At 43.8% G+C, this 16,820-nt stretch overlaps 1 protein-coding gene across 8 annotated transcripts in view; it reads left to right on the plus strand.

Moving 5' to 3' along the window:
* The window catches only part of AQP10 (aquaporin 10), a 29,850-nt gene that overhangs the window by 6,528 nt on the left and 6,502 nt on the right, over positions 1-16,820 (plus strand). For 2 of the 8 annotated variants that reach the window (XM_056546508.1, XM_056546509.1), the window contains exons 2-5: positions 5,830-5,924; positions 6,222-6,390; positions 10,870-10,996; positions 11,280-11,417. In XM_056546508.1, coding sequence (XP_056402483.1) covers positions 6,280-6,390; positions 10,870-10,996; positions 11,280-11,417 — 376 coding nt within the window. In that variant the 5' untranslated portion in view covers positions 5,830-5,924; positions 6,222-6,279. Of the gene's footprint in view, positions 1-1,271; positions 1,359-5,764; positions 5,925-6,221; positions 6,391-10,869; positions 10,997-11,279; positions 11,418-16,820 lie in introns of all 8 variants that reach the window. The other 6 variants (XM_056546513.1, XM_056546514.1, XM_056546507.1 and 3 more) reach the window with 5 other exon arrangements.

Here is a 16,820-nt window from a genome sequence, read left to right on the forward strand (position 1 = left end):
TGAACATGATCTCTCCGCTAGTCAGTCAGTCTACTGCTGACCAATCTCTCTCTGCTAGTCAGTCAGTCTACTGCTGACCATGATCTCTCAGTTAGCCTAGTGCTGACCATGATCTCTCCGCTAGTCAGTCAGTCTACTGCTGACCATGATCTCTCCGCTAGTCAGTCAGTCTACTGCTGACCATGATCTCTCAGTTAGCCTAGTGCTGACCATGATCTCTCCGCTAGTCAGTCAGCCTACTGCTGACCATGATCTCTCCGCTAGTCAGTCAGTCTACTGCTGACCATGATCTCTCCGCTAGTCAGTCAGTCTACTGCTGACCATGATCTCTCCGCTAGTCAGTCAGTCTACTGCTGACCATGATCTCTCCACCAGTCAGTCAGCCTAGTGCTGACCATGATCTCTCCGCTAGTCAGTCAGTCTACTGCTGACCATGATCTCTCAGTTAGCCTACTGCTGACCATGATCTCTCCGCTAGTCAGTTAGCCTACTGCTGACCATGATCTCACCGCACAAGATACCAGGTATCATTATAAAGCTGGATTAATAAAGTGGACATTTTACTTTGAACTGGGTGAGTACCACCTACTTTTTTTTTCTACTGTACTCATATACATCCTTCATAGCTGGACTGAGATGTGTGTGGACAGTGATGTGGACAGTTTGTTTCTATGAAAATGCTGGACCTCAGTAGTGCAGCCTCAGGCTTTAGGAGTCTCTTAAATGTGCCTGGATTTTATCTTTTACTCTGATTTCCCTCATTTGGTCATGATTCCTCTTATAGAGGATTTATAGATCTTGGGCTAAAGGGTAACACCTGGGGTACAGGATGATAACACCTGGGGTACAGGATGATAACACCTGGGGTACAGGATGATGACACTCGGGGTACAGGATAATAACACTTGGGGTACAGGATGATAACACCTGGGGTACAGGATGATAACACCTGGGGTACAGGATGATGACACTCGGGGTACAGGATAATAACACTTGGGGTACAGGATGATGACACTTGGGGTACAGGATGACACTTGGGGTACTGGATGATGAAACTTGGGGTGCGGGATGATGACACTTGGGGTGCGGGATGATGACACTTTGGGTACGGGATGATGACACTTGGGGTGCAGTATGATGACACTTGGGGTACAGGATGCTGTGGTGAATATTAAACTCTGCTGCCAATGATTATGTTGAGGTTGGTGCAGTTCCTGCTTTTGATCACCTGGTGGTGCTGTTGCTCCCATAATCTTTCTCTTCTTTGTCAGGAGCTTCTGCAACAGTAAATACAAGAACATTGATAATGAACTGAAATATAGAGATGACTGAACAGTCCTGAGCTACAGACAGAAGTGGTACTGTGCAGTGTATATATTTACAGAATAAGAGCAGATACTGAGGAACTCTTATTTTATGTAAAATACAAAACATAAACCAACATAACATCCATAACAATGATAATCAAATGAACATAAATAAACCTAATACATAACAAATTATAATATCACAAACAAAATCCCTTCTGGTCCAGGACAACACACACTACATACCTATATACACACTACATACCTATATATACACACCACAAAACTATATACACCACAAACCTATATAACTATATACACATCACATACCTATACACACAGAACATATGCCTATACAATTTTTTTTATATATATATAATATACACACACAAAAACAATAATCAATAACAAAATAAGAATCTACTCATCCCCCACCTTCCCTATAACTTACACAAAAATATACACAAAATGTGAATCAAATATTATAACCTTATTCATAATACTCCTATACATATATACAACCCTTATACAATATACAGTCCCTATACATATACAACTCCTATACATATATACAACCCTTATACAATATACAACCCCTATACATATATACAACCCTTATACAATATACAGTCCCTATACATATACAACTCCTATACATATATACAACCCCTATACACATATATACAACTCCTATACATAGATACAACCCCTATACATAGATACACCATAACACCAACCCCTCAGGGCTCCGATTCATTGTCTGTAAGCCGCCTACATCTTTTCATCAATATGAAAACAAAAATCTCTGGTGACAGCTTCAGCCCATCACCAGGGAGCAGATTACTAGGTTAGGGCACCTTAAAGGAGAACCCCCTCCACAGGGAAGAGGCTGCAAATGCCCCCAATTTTTCATACTCCAAAGAACGAACTTTCACCAGGTCACGAGAGTGTTCCGACAAACCTCGTCCACGGGGAGGATTTTCTGTCTCGTCGACACTAAACACCTCACTTGCCACGTGTGATACCTGACCACTACACTGACTAAAAATGAAGTGCACCGGTCCTGGACACCCAGATCTTTGAAGGCCCCATAAAGCCACCCAGCATAGGAAAGGGCAGCTACCTGTGGCCAGCCAATGGAAGCTCCCACCCTTTGATATACCTCTATATTAAAAGGGCACTGAAGCAGGAAGTGGTCCATGTCCTCCAGCACACACCCCGCTCCTCCTGGGGACAACCCTTTTCATCGGAGTTCCTGTACTTTAGATTGCCCCTTACATATAGATTACCATGGAAGCCTCGCCAGGCCAAGTCCCAATACTTCAAGGGAATCCTAGGTGAATTTAGAAGAGACAACCCAATCCCTTGATCCCACCTGTGCAATCCTTGAGGGCCAGTGGTTTCTGGAAATGAGTCAGCAAGACCCTGTTATGGAGGATTTTCCTCGGCAGAGTTCTTACCTCCCACATCCCCAGCCCCCACCTCCTGATGACCTTCAGAACCAGTGCAGCATAGGTCGGGAGATGCCCGTGTGACGTGCGAAGATCCTTCACTTGACCGTCTCTCTCCCATTCCTGGAAGAAAGGCTGAAACCATCTCCTGCAAGAGACTACCCATGGAGGAGTCCTCTGTCCAGAGGTTTGATATATTGGTCTTTAAAAAGGAATTCACTAGGAATACCACCGGGTTGACCATACCCAACCTGCCTAGTCTCCTCGTGCAGTGTCACCTCCCTCTTAATTAGGTTCAGTCTATTCCCCCACAACATTAGGAAGAACAGACTGTAGACCCGGGCCCATAGAGGTTCTGGCAAAAGGCTGACATTGCCCAAATAGATTAACAACGGGAGCAAGAAAGACCTGATCAAGAAGACCTAAAGGTCAAAGACCAACCTTTCCACTGTTCCACTCTTTTGGAGACATCTTCCCGTCAACTTATCCCTGTTGATCTCAGACCCGGATGCCTCCGAGTAGCAATCCACCTCCGACATCACCCACTCCGCCTCCCCTTGCGAAGAGACAAAAATGGAGACGTTATCAGCATACGCCACTACCCTTAAGGCAGAATCTGGCACAGCCGGGTCCATCCTCACCCCGCCAATGGTCCTCGACCGATCCTTCGAAGGAAGGGGTCTATCGCGAACACATAAAGCAAAGGGCTTAACAGACAGCTCTCAGCCAATCCACGAACCTCTATTTCCCCCCCCCGGCAGACCGTACTTCAAAAGAGTGGACCAGAGATACTCGTCAACTCGACCAAAAGTCTTTGCCTGGTCCAAGGACAGCAGAAGCCCCTTCCAGTGACCAGCCCGACCCTGCTCCATGGCCTCGCGGACACCCAGCACCGCACTAAAAGTGCTACAACCGGGGACAGAGCAGTGGGACCCTAAAAGGATCTGAGGTGCAAATTTCACCAACCTGTTGAATAGCACTTTTGCCAGAATCTTTCTGTCCACATTGAGAAGCGCTATGGGACGCCAGGTCTCAATGCGGGACGAGTCTTTACCCTTTGACAGGATGATCAGAACCGACCTCCTCATTGACTTCGGCAGAGTGCCCGAGGATAGACACTCATTTATTACTTCAGTCAAGAAGGGAACCAAAGATACTGAGGAGTATACCCATCTGGGTCATGTTTTGCCCCGGAGTTGGGGTGTTTGGGGTTAATGATTTTTTTTTGGGAGGGGGACAAGGTGTAGGTGGGTGTGAGAACTTACCAGGTCAGGGGAGGACAGGGGCAACGGTAACGTGGGGTGCGGGTCAGCGGTGTGGGGTGATGGAGACAATGCTGAGGTTTGTAGTTCTCTTATCAGGTCAGTGTTGCGGCTCATGATCTGGATGTTTTTCTGCTGATATCAGGTCCCCGGTAACTATATTAGATCCTCAAGGTCATTATTAATATAGCCAGGGAGATAAGCTTCGGGGATCAGACTGATGCCGCTTATTGCTGCTTATCTCTACCAGAGAATTCATTGATTTCTCCTTTAATCTGCCGCATATTATGATCTGGGACCTGGAGCTGTAAACTTTATAGGTGGACGCAGCTCCGGGACTTATTTGTGTTGGTAAACTACAACCCCCAGCGTGCTCAGACAGGTAACGGCTGTCCGGGCATGCTGGGAGTTGTAGTTTTGCATTTTCTAGAGGTCCAGTTTGGAGACCACTGCCATAGACAATCGAGAACAGAAAAATATTACAATTTAAAGAAAACTAAATTTGCTTTTGCCAATGTTACCAAAGAAGACTCCTCTTATAATCAGATACACAAGAGATACAAAATATGTAACAAAAATGTCAACAAATAAAAACACATAAAATTTACAACTAAATTATTTATAATTTACCCTTTTTATGGAAAATTATTATTTGTTTGCTCCTCTTTAGTTAAAATTGAGTCTGAGAAAAACAAGAAATAAAAAGTCAAATATTTAAAAATAGGTTAGTTGTTAAAAAAATAAAATACAGTAACGTGTAGTATAAGTAATGTGTAAGAAAATTATACCTAACAAGGTAAATAAATACAGAAAGCACAAAACGTAGGAATTAAAATAACATTTTAATAATGAATTAAGATAAAATTTAAAGCACAAAATGTTAAAAATGAAAACAAAATGTAATAATGAATTAAAAAGAAACTAAATACAAAATGTAATAAATTGTAGATAAAAATAAAATTGAAATTGAAATGTAAAAATCTAAATGTAAATTAAAAACAAATAAAAAGAAGCAAATTCAATAAAAATGAAAAAAAGTATAGAAAACATTTTAATATGAAAATGAAGGAAAATGTAAAAATAAAAACAGTCAATAAAAAATAAAATAAAAATGCAAAAAGTAAGTTAAAATCAGGAGAAAATATGAAATCTAACAAAACGTGCAAATCATGGAAACATGGAAATCAAAAGTGCAATATGTGTGTGTGTGTATATATATATATATATATATATATATATATATATATATATATATATGTGTGTTTATTAATTTTCCATTTATATATTTAAATATATTTAAAATAAATAAGTAATCAGTATATGGTGAATTATTGGAAAGAATTTTTAATTTCAAACAATTTCAAAGATTTTCAGAACAAACCATTAAATCTAATAATAGGAAGTAAATAAATCTATAGAACTGCATAGGAATCAATAGTATTCTAAACAACATTTATAAAAAGAATCAATCACTAAAAAATTATTAAACTGTTATATAAAAATGTTATTAAATGTTATATACATATGTTTTTTAGAATTAAAAACTATGGGGGAGATTTATGAAAACCTGGCCAGAGGAATAGTTGCTGAGATGCCCATAGCAACCAATCAGGACGCTTCTTTCATTTTTGAAAAGGCCTCTGAAAAATGAAAGCAGCGATCTGATTGGTTGCTATGGGCAACTCAGCAACTTTTCCTCTGGACAGGATTTCATAAATCTCCCCCTATGTATTTTCTTCCAAAGGATGATATTACTAATATATGCGATTGAACCAGAATCCCCGTCCGTGTTCCCTGTATCAATCACAGAGTGATTTGGGTTCCTGAGCAGTTCCGATTTGGGTTCCTGAGCGGTTCCGGAGACGAGCGCTGCACTTTGATTGGCTGCTGTCTGGATAGACAAGGTTCAATTTTTCCTTTTTATTTTTCTTCAATTTACTATAAATTAAGATTTCTATACATAAGTCCCATTACAAAAAAGAGAATGTAGCAGTGCTGAGTTTGTCATCTCCTTCGTAGAGCAGCGTTGCATGTTTGCTGTAGTTTTACCTGCAATTTTAGGCAACAGTGAAAACCACATATCACCCACTCAACTCTGCTACATCTCTAGATGATGTTTTCTTTGGTGCTGGGGGAGGGACTCTGGGGGGCAGATAATGGGGCGGCTGACTGTTGGGTGACCCTCTTATCTCCTGTGATAGGAACCTTTATAAGGAGACATCTGCCCCTCCTGCCCCTTTCTCCTCTCATCTATTCCACATGAACATGACATCCTGGCATCTTCAGGAGCGGGCACAGAGATTTCTGAGAGTCAGGAGCGCCCTCCTCCGGGAATGTCTGGCCGAATTTCTGGGGGTCTTTGTGCTGCTTGTAAGTCATGAAAAATCCCAATATTAAGCTGTGTGAGCGAGGAAAGTACAGGAATAGCAGAGTGATATAGAACAGGACACAGGTGTAGCGTAGAGGGGTGTGTGGGTGTGAGGAAAGTACAGGAATAGCAGAGTGATATAGAACAGGACACAGGTGTAGCGTAGAGGGGGGTGTGTGTGAGGAAAGTACAGGAATAGTGTGTGTGTGTATATATATATATATATATATATATATATATATATATATACAGGATGAGGTGTAGAGGAGTGTGTGTGAGGAAAGTACAGGAATAGCAGAGTGATATAGAACAGGACACAGGTGTAGCGTAGAGGGGGGTGTGTGTGAGGAAAGTACAGGAATAGTGTGTGTGTGTGTGTATATATATATATATATATACAGGATGAGGTGTAGAGGAGTGTGTGTGAGGAAAGTACAGGAATAGCAGAGTGATATAGAACAGGACACAGGTGTAGCGTAGAGGGGGGTGTGTGTGAGGAAAGTACAGGAATAGTGTGTGTGTGTATATATATATATATACAGGATGAGGTGTAGAGGAGTGTGTGTGAGGAAAGTACAGGAATAGCAGAGTGATATAGAACAGGACACAGGTGTAGCGTAGAGATGTGTGTGTGAGGAAAGTACAGGAATAGCAGAGTGATATAGAACAGGACACAGGTGTAGCGTAGAGGGGGGTGTGTGTGAGGAAAGTACAGGAATAGCAGAGTGATATAGAACAGGACACAGGTGTAGCGTAGAGGGGTGTGTGTGTGAGGAAAGTACAGGAATAGCAGAGTGATATAGAACAGGACACAGGTGTAGCGTAGAGGGGTGTGTGTGAGGAAAGTACAGGAATAGCAGAGTGATATAGAACAGGACACAGGTGTAGCGTAGAGGTGTGTGTGTGTGTGAGGACAGTACAGAAATAGTGTGTGTGTGTGTGTGTGTATATATATATATATATATATATATATATACAGGATGAGGTGTGGAGGAGTGTGTGTGTGTGAGGACAGTACAGAAATAGTGTGTGTGTGTATATATATATATATATATATATATATATATATATATATATACAGGATGAGGTGTAGAGGAGTGTGTGTGAGGACAGTACAGGAATAGTGTGTGTGTATATATATATATATATACAGGTATACAGAATGAGGTGTAGGGGAGTGTGTGAGGACAGTACAGGAATAGTAGATATATATACAGGATGAGGTGTAGTATAGAGGAGTGTGTGTGAGGACGATACAGGAATAGTAGATATACCGTATATACAGGATGAGGTGTAGTATAGAGACGTGTGTGAGGACAGTACAGGAATAGTGTGTGTGTGTGTGTGTGTATATATATATATATATATATATATATATATATAAGGTGTAGAGGAGTGTGTGAGGACAATACAGGAAGAGTAGATATATATACAGGATGAGGTGTAGTATAGAGGAGTGTGTGTGAGGACAGTACAGGAATAGTGTGTGTGTGTGTGTGTGTATATATATATATATATATATATATATATATATATACAGGATGAGGTGTAGTATAGAGGAGTGTGTGTGAGGACAGTACAGGAATAGTGTGTGTGTGTGTGTGTGTGTATATATATATATATATATATATACAGGATGAGGTGTAGTATAGAGGAGTGTGTGTGAGGACAGTACAGGAATAGTAGATATATATACAGTATGAGGTGTAGTATAGAGGAGTGTGTGAGGACAGTACAGGAATAGTAGATATATATATACAGTATGAGGTGTAGTATAGAGGAGTGTGTGTGAGGACAGTACAGGAATAGTAGATATATATACAGTATGAGGTGTAGTATAGAGGAGTGTGTGTAAGGATAGTACAGGAATAGTAGATATATATACAGGATGAGGTGTAGTATAGAGGAGTGTGTGTGTGTGTATATATATATATATATATACAGGATGAGGTGTAGTATAGAGGAGTGTGTGTGAGGACAGTACAGGAATAGTATATATATACAGGATGAGGTGTAGTGTAGAGGAGTGTGTGTGAGGACAGTACAGGAATAGTATATATATATATACACAGGATGAGGTGTAGTGTAGAGGAGTGTGTGAGGACAGTACAGGAATAGTAGATATATATATACAGTATGAGGTGTAGTATAGAGGAGTGTGTGTGAGGACAGTACAGGAATAGTATATATATATATATATATATATATACAGGATGAGGTGTAGTGTAGAGGAGTGTGTGAGGACAGTACAGGAATAGTAGATATATATATACAGTATGAGGTGTAGTATAGAGGAGTGTGTGTGAGGACAGTACAGGAATAGTAGATATATATACAGTATGAGGTGTAGTATAGAAGAGTGTGTGAGGACAGTACAGGAATAGTGTGTGTGTGTATATATATATATATATATATATACACAGGGTGAGGTGTAGTATAGAGGAGTGTTTGTAAGGATAGTACAGGAATAGTAGATATATACAGGATGAGGTGTAGTATAGAGGAGCATGTGTGAGGATGATACAGGAATAGTAGATATATACAGGATGAGGTGTAGTATAGAGGAGTGTGTGTGAGGACGATACAGGAATAGCAGATACAGGACAGAAGTGGTTTGGAGAGCTATAGTAGATACAGGACGGGTGATACACTTGTAGCTGTAATAAGAGTTATAAATCACGGGGCAGATGAATGTTATTATAATCAGATCCTCTTATCACTTTATTGCTACTGAGGATGTTAAACTCCAGATAAGTCACACAGCAGCCCGAGTCCAGGAACCACACGAGCCCTGGTGGACAGTCACATGGAATGACCGACTACCAATGCCTAGTCCTACAACTGGGACCAGTGCTCCCTGGGACTCTAGTGGTACCATCTCCATCATTTGCCCTGGTGATTAAGTAATCCCCCTGGTGGCTCGGTGGTGTAATCTCCTTGGTTATCCTTGGTGGTTCAGTGGTGTAATATCCCTGGTGGTGTCATTTCCATGATTATCCTTAGTGGTCCAGTGGTCTAATATGTCTAGTTATCCCTGGTGGTCCAATGGTGTAATCTCCCTGGTGGCCCAGTGGTGTAATCTTTTTGCTATACCTGGTGGCCCAATGGTGTAATCTGGTGATGCAGCAAATAATTTTTCTAACACCAGTGATCCACAATTACCCTGTCCCTGGTGACCTAGTGCTTATTTACCCCAGGCCTGATGGTGCATTGGTTTGGTGGTTTGGTATACAACCTTGGGCATCCATTAAAGTAAATTCAAATTCTTGTCCATGATTCAATGATGGCCTAGTGGTCTCTGTCCTGTCTCTGGTCCAGATCCAGAGGTCTTAGTGTCCAGGAGTGCAATATCTAGAGCAGTGTTTCCCAACCTTTTTCAGTGTGGGATGCACCTCTGAAACATTTTTTACTGTGGGGCACACATTCTGCCCCCCCCCCCAGTAGCTTGCCCCCTTATTTATTTCTCCCCTAGATAGTTTACCCCCTGCAGGTATTTTGACCTCCCCCCCCCCCCCCCCTCATAAGTAGGACATTGTTGAGGTGAGGGCAGGGTGGTCAGACATTGGTGAGGTGAGGGCAGGGTGGTCAGACATTGGTGAGGTGAGGGCAGGGTGGTCAGACATTGGTGTGGTGAGGGCAAGGTGGTCGGACATTGTTGAGGTGAGGGCAGGGTGGTCAGACATTGGTGAGGTGAGGGCAGGGTGGTCAGACATTGGTGAGGTGAGGGCAAGGTGGTCAGACATTGGTGAGGTGAGGACAAGGTGGTCGGACATTGGTGAGGTGAGGGGAAGGTGGTCGGACATTGGTGAGGGCAGGGTGGACGGACATTGGTGAGGTGAGGGCAGGGTGCTCGGACATTGGTGAGGTGAGGGCAGGGTGCTCGGACATTGGTGAGGTGAGGGCAGGGTGGCTGGACATTAGTAAAGACCTGGTCTGTGCTGGTCCTGGAGTATTACATTCCTCCCGGTTCTGCTCCGCAGGGTTTTGGTTGCACAACCTCTTGTGCCTTCAGGTTCTCTATTTGGGTTCACCGCCTTCGGCTTTCAGATCCTGTTTTTTTGTTTTTAGTCCGAATATTGTGCAATTTTCAATTCCTGAAAAAGTCGTAAATAGCCTAAAAGTGAGCGATCCCTCGAAAGATTACCCAACACCTCAACTGCACACTACACTGAGACCGGGGGAATTTGTAAAGTAGCGCACCCAAAAATGGGACCTGATATCACAAAAACAACAACATTGGGCCCCTTTCGCTCTGCTGGCATGCTCCATCAAACTCCCATATTTTTTCTCCGGCTTTTCTCGATCCTAAAATAACGGGCTTCACACTGCCGGAGACAACCGGCAATGTAAACGTAGCCTTAAATGTACTATACAGTGCGATTGCATTGTGGGTAATAGTGTGACTGTGGAGTATTGAGGCCTGTAGGCTTCCTCTGCCCTCGTCTGGTCTCCTCCATCACCATGTTCTTGTTGTCTTCCAGTTTATAACCACTGGGGCCGTGGCTCAGGCCGTCACCAGCTCCGAGACCAAAGGCAACTTCTTCTGTATGTACCTGGCTGGCGCCATTGCTGTGGTCATCGCCATATACGCGTCTGGGGGAGTGTCAGGTAGGGGATATTACAGAATGTTTATTCAGGCAGGTGACATTACTGACTGTTTATGTTGACAACCTACCTGAGGAGGACCAGTCACCGGTAGAAAATTTAAAGAACAGAAGCTCAAGTGATTGGGTTGGGGAACATTTTACCGTTGCACACTCCACTTCCCCTTCCCTTCTGGGATTTAGGCTTCAAGGGTTTAAGATTCATCAACCACTGGATGGGGCATGACCTCCGCTGGGGGGCATTTGTGTCCTGACCACTCATGGTACCATCTCATTCTTCATTACAGGCGGCCACCTCAACCCAGCATACTCCCTCAGCTTGTGCGTGCTTGGCAGATTCCCCTGGTGGAAATTACCCCTTTATGTTCTGATTCAGATGCTGGGGTCATTTACTGGGGCAGCCGCAACATATGCTCTATACTACGGTGAGAAGAATCCCCCATCATGTTCTTCATTCTCAGTTATATAACTGCTTATACATAGGGGGCAGTATTATAGTAGTTATATTCTTGTATATAGGGGCAGTATTATAGTAGTTATATTCTTGTATATAGGAGCAGTATTATAGTAGTTATATTCTTGTATATAGGGGCAGTATTATAGTAGTTATATTCTTGTATATAGGGGGCAGTATTATAGTAGTTATATTCTTGTATATAGGGGGCAATATTATAGTAGTTATATTCTTGTATATAGGAGCAGTATTATAGTAGTTATATTCTTGTATATAGGAGGCAGTATTATAGTAGTTATATTCTTGTATAAAGGAGGCAGTATTATAGTAGTTATATTCTTGTATAAAGGAGGCAATTTTTATTAGTAAAAAAAAAAAAACAGAAATATTACAGTACATTCGACCACAAAAACTAAATGAAAACAATAATCACGTATTATATATCATACACTTGCATTAAAGAGAAAATAAATAAATAACAACACAAAAACATCATGAAGGTGAATATTATTCTATATGTACATTCCTCCATAATGAACGATTTTTCCCATCCTTCCTGACCTCCAAACATTTGATCCACCTCAGTTCTGACATGATCAGGTCCACTGCTCTCCTATCATGGAAGGGTTCACTGTACATGGACACGCGGGTTCTGGTGTGCCAGTGATAGTATTTTATGACGGTGATGATCAGATATAACGTCTCCCGGTCAATGTCCCTCACACTAGATGTTACACCATATATAATTTCAGGGTATTTTAGGGTCTGTAGTCTCAGGATCTTAAGCTTCCTGGATATCGCCTGCCATATGTGTCGCCCTCCCCAACACTCCAATATAAAATGTGTCATGGTCTCCTCCTCCTGACACCCCAAGGGACACTTGCGATCTGACAGACTCAGATATCTTAAATTCCCCCTGACAAATAGTTTGCCGTGTAAGGACAGCCAGGCGATGTCATGAAATTTTTTCGGGAGCCTAACACTATTCAGGAGTCTCAGACTGTCCTGTAAGATGGCGGATGTACAGTCCTTCAGAGCTGGCTGTAAATAGAAGAACGTCCTACACACCATGACATACAGGTCCTTACGGGTCTTACACTCTATATAGGACTTCTCAATGCGCCATCTCTTCAGACATCTGAGCCCGTATTCCAGGTACGGGGGGAGGTAGTCACGCGTCCATCTCCCCCTCTTGAGACTGCCGCCTCGCACCCAAGACTCTGCAAAAGGCAATATCCAGTCCCTGATACTATTCGCCCACAGGGAGCTGTTGTTTGAGTCCATGCAACCAAAATTAACTTTTAGAAACATGGAGTCAAAGAACACCCTTGGATTCAGCATATCCAACCCACCCTCTCTCCTCTGTAGGTAGGTGATCCCTCTTTTTATTGGGTTCAACCTGTTCCCCCAAAACATCTGGAAGAACAGGCTAAAGAGCCGAGCGGAGAAACATTCTGGCAAAGGAAAAACGACAGAGACATACAAGAAGACGGGGACCAGGTAAGTCTTCAACATTGTAACCCTTTCTCTATAGGTCAGCCTCCAGTTCTTCCATCGCTGAACCTTTGCATTTCCGGCTTCCAACTTCTCTTCCCAATTTAGTTTGGCATTATCGTCCCTCCCAAATTTGACCCCTAGGATTTTAATATAGGAGGAGGCTCTCACAAATTGGGGCAGATCAAAGTCTGGATCAGAATCAGATATCCAGAGAGCTTGACTCTTCTCAAAGTTGACCAGAGACCCTGAGGCCTCCGAGTAACTTCTGATGGCCATAGACAACATCTCCACCTCACGAGGCTCAGATATCACTACAGTCACATCATCCGCATAGGCAACAACACTCAGGGGCAGGGAGTGGGGGACCGGCACCCCCTGAAAACCACACTCCTGCAGTGACCTCAGAAACGGATCTAAGGCAAATACATACAGCAGCGGACTCAGTGGGCAACCTTGTCTCACCCCCGCCTCAACCCTGAAGGTGTCACCCTGCCAACCATTGATCAGAGGAAAGCTCTCGGCCTCACAATACAAAGTCTTCAGCCAATCGATGAATTGTCCCGGAATACCGTACTTTGACAAAGTGGCCCATAGATACTCGTGATCTACTCTGTCAAAGGCTTTAGCCTGGTCAAGACTGACAACATATCTCCCACACCTCAGGGCTTTACATCTCTCAAACATCTCCCTTATGGAGATCACTGCCCCAGAGATGTTCCGCCCTTTTACTGTGCCATACTGACAGCCTGCCAACAGTGCCGGGGACAGACAAACTAACCTAGAAAACAGGATTTTTGCCAGAATCTTCCTGTCGACATTCAAGAGGGCAATTGGCCTCCAGTTCTTGATGTCACTCGGCTCTTTACCTTTAGACAGCAGAATCAGCGAGGACACTCTCATGGATGGAGGCATCAGGTGACTTTCTAGACAATTTGTGTAAACATCCACGAGGATTGGGGCCAAGAGGTCTCTGAATGTCTTATAGAATTCTGCTGTTATCCCATCCGGACCTGGTGCCTTCTTCAGATGTAACTTATCAATGGCCTCTTTGACCTCTGCCACCGTCAATTCTGCTGTCAAAGGAGAAAAGTCCAAATCATTAGTATCAGGGAGCGGAGTTGTCTCCAAGAATTGGGTCATCTTGTCTCTATCCAAAACCTTCCTCTGAAACAAGTCAGCATAGTACGATCTCACCACCCCCAGGATACCCTCCCGAGATTCCTGCAAAACACCCTGGGAGTCAGTGAGACCGGTGACAGATTTATTTGCCACCCGCTCCCGGCAATTCTCAAAGGGATCAGGAGACCCTAAGGACCCATAATCCCTTTCAAGAACCAGGGAGGTATACCTGCTGTACTGATACTGCCTTATCTCAGATTTCAGCTGGTCTATCCTTTGTTGGTCCCCACCCGCCGAATATAGTGACTCCAATTCTTTGCGCAGCTTGAGATACTGGCCATACTTACTCCTCCCCTTTTTAAAGGACAGTCTCTTTAAGAGGGTTCTGATCTCATCCTTGACATCCTCCCACCAGGCGGCCATATCATCATAGAAGTCCACCCGCTCTAGCTGACTCTGCATGAAGGAATGAACACATGTCTGAACATAGTCATCCTCCAACATACTAGAGTTGAGCTTCCATAGCCCCCTACCAATATCTGGGCGCTTAGTGGCTCCTAAACAGAAAACCAAGGCCATATGATCTGAATATGGGACAACTTTCTCACACATCTCACTAACCATTTCTGCAGGACTCACAAACGCCATGTCAATCCTACTGCTCCTGTCAGAACATGTGTATGTAAATTTTGGCTTTCTACCGCCCCGTGTAAAGACATCACTTAACCCGGACTGCAAGATCATGTTATTAAGGACTTTTGAGTCCCTGGCCACCGCTCTACCTGAGGACCTGTCACCTGAAGTCCTAGTGACATTGAAATCCCCGGCCATTATAACAGGGACAGCTGTAAACAGATATGGCTTGACATCATTAAACAACTGGACCCTTTCTGTCACTGTCTGCGGGCCATAGATATTTATGAGCCGGAGCCTTCTACCATGTATAGTGACCTCAAGGATCAGACACCTTCCCATGATGACCTCTGTCATCCTATGTATTGTCACATCCCTGGTGGTAAACAATATGGCCACCCCGGCATAAGGCTCCACAGCCAGTGACCAGAAAGAGGGACCAGACGTCCATTCCCTCTCAGCCTCACGTAGGTGCCCCAGTGTAGTCAGGCGTGTCTCCTGTAAGAAGATGACATCTCTGTCCAGATATCTAAGATGGTCATAAACTATGTGCCGTGTCCTCTTCACTTTAATACTGTTCACATTACTTGAAGCAAGTTTTAAAGTAAACCCAGCCATGATAAGATAGTACAAGAAGAGCAGAGACCTGACGCCCATCATCACAAGTCAGAATCTGAGTCCCGCTGTCCACCACCTGTCTCCATGTCTGACTCTGCATTAGCTTTTACAGTCTGGGGTTTTCTTTTTATTGGGGGTTGGTCCCTTGTGTCATCATCACATTCGTCCTCTATTCTTTTTAACTCTGTGTCTAAATCACCGTCAAACTCTGACAGAACCTCGTATCTGTTGGACACGACCATTACTCCTGCCCCATTGTTGACCTTTTTCTGACTGGTGGTATACTCTCTCTCTGGCCTGCGGGATGAGGTGTCTTTTTTCCTTCTTTTAATTTTCTGGGCCTTACTTTCCTCAGATGCAGATGGGGATACAGAAGAGGATACCCCCGGTTGCTGCTGGTCCTGTGGGACAACCTCCATTCCACCTTGTGTGTTTTCTAACTGCTGAGGTGTTGGTGCGGTGTTACCCAAGTCTGGCTGGACCTCCTGTCTTGTTAATATAGACCCAGATATCAAAATCTCCTCCTCTACAGCCTCTGCCCCCGCCACAAGGTCCTCATCAGGAAGCTCCCGGCAGATGTTGTGCCAGGCATTGGGACAGTCCCGGTGAGGGTGACCGATCTCACCACAGAGATTGCACCTGATGTTCTGGCAGTCAGCACTTAGGTGACCAGTTTCCCCACATAGATTACATTTTACCACTGTACATGTATTTGCCAGATGGCCAGGTTTACCACATTTAAAGCACTTTCTGGGCTGACCAGGGTAGAAACAAACGCCCTTTTCCCTCCCAATGAAGAAGGAGTTGGGCAGATGTTGTGTGATGTTCCCATGTTGGCGCAGCTTCACCAGGACCTTCCACCCTCCAGTCCAGATACCGTCATCATCTCTGTTCTTGGTGAGATCAGACACCAGGTCACAATGTCTGCGGAGCCACACCACAATGTCCTGGGGAGGAACAGCTTCATTCCAGAAGATGATGTTTATGATGACGGTATCTGGCTTGGATATGGGAATAAAACTGAATTTACTCCATCCATCCTTGTCTCTGGATCTGGGGAAGTTGGACCAGAACCTATCCAGATTAGACATGAGCTTAAAGCTGACATCATAGCCCTGTCTATCTGGTAGGTTTATTACTGCCAAGATGTCCGCTGGCACAAACCCCATCTGGTGGCACAGGAGCTCCCTCACCACAAACCTCCTATCCGGAAGGTCCTCCTTGGCACCTCTGTGCCGGAATCGCACAACATTCCTCCTTTTAAATGCCTGGCCAGTGTAATTGGCGCTGGAGGTGAAGGATGGAGCACCACGGCTCCAGGCATTTCTAGGAGGAACCTGGCGGGTACCTGCGTCCTGTCTTACAGGGTTGGGGTCTACTCTAGGGGGCCCTGCCACATTTGCTGTGCTTGTGGGTAAAGGGGGGAAATCCTGCACAGTATTTTGTACAATAACACCTGTCCCATCCACCTCTATATCATCATCAGACACAACACCCCACACAGATT

Source organism: Hyla sarda, chromosome 11 (assembly GCF_029499605.1).
Source record: "Hyla sarda isolate aHylSar1 chromosome 11, aHylSar1.hap1, whole genome shotgun sequence".
Classification (NCBI taxonomy): Eukaryota; Metazoa; Chordata; class Amphibia; order Anura; family Hylidae; genus Hyla; species Hyla sarda.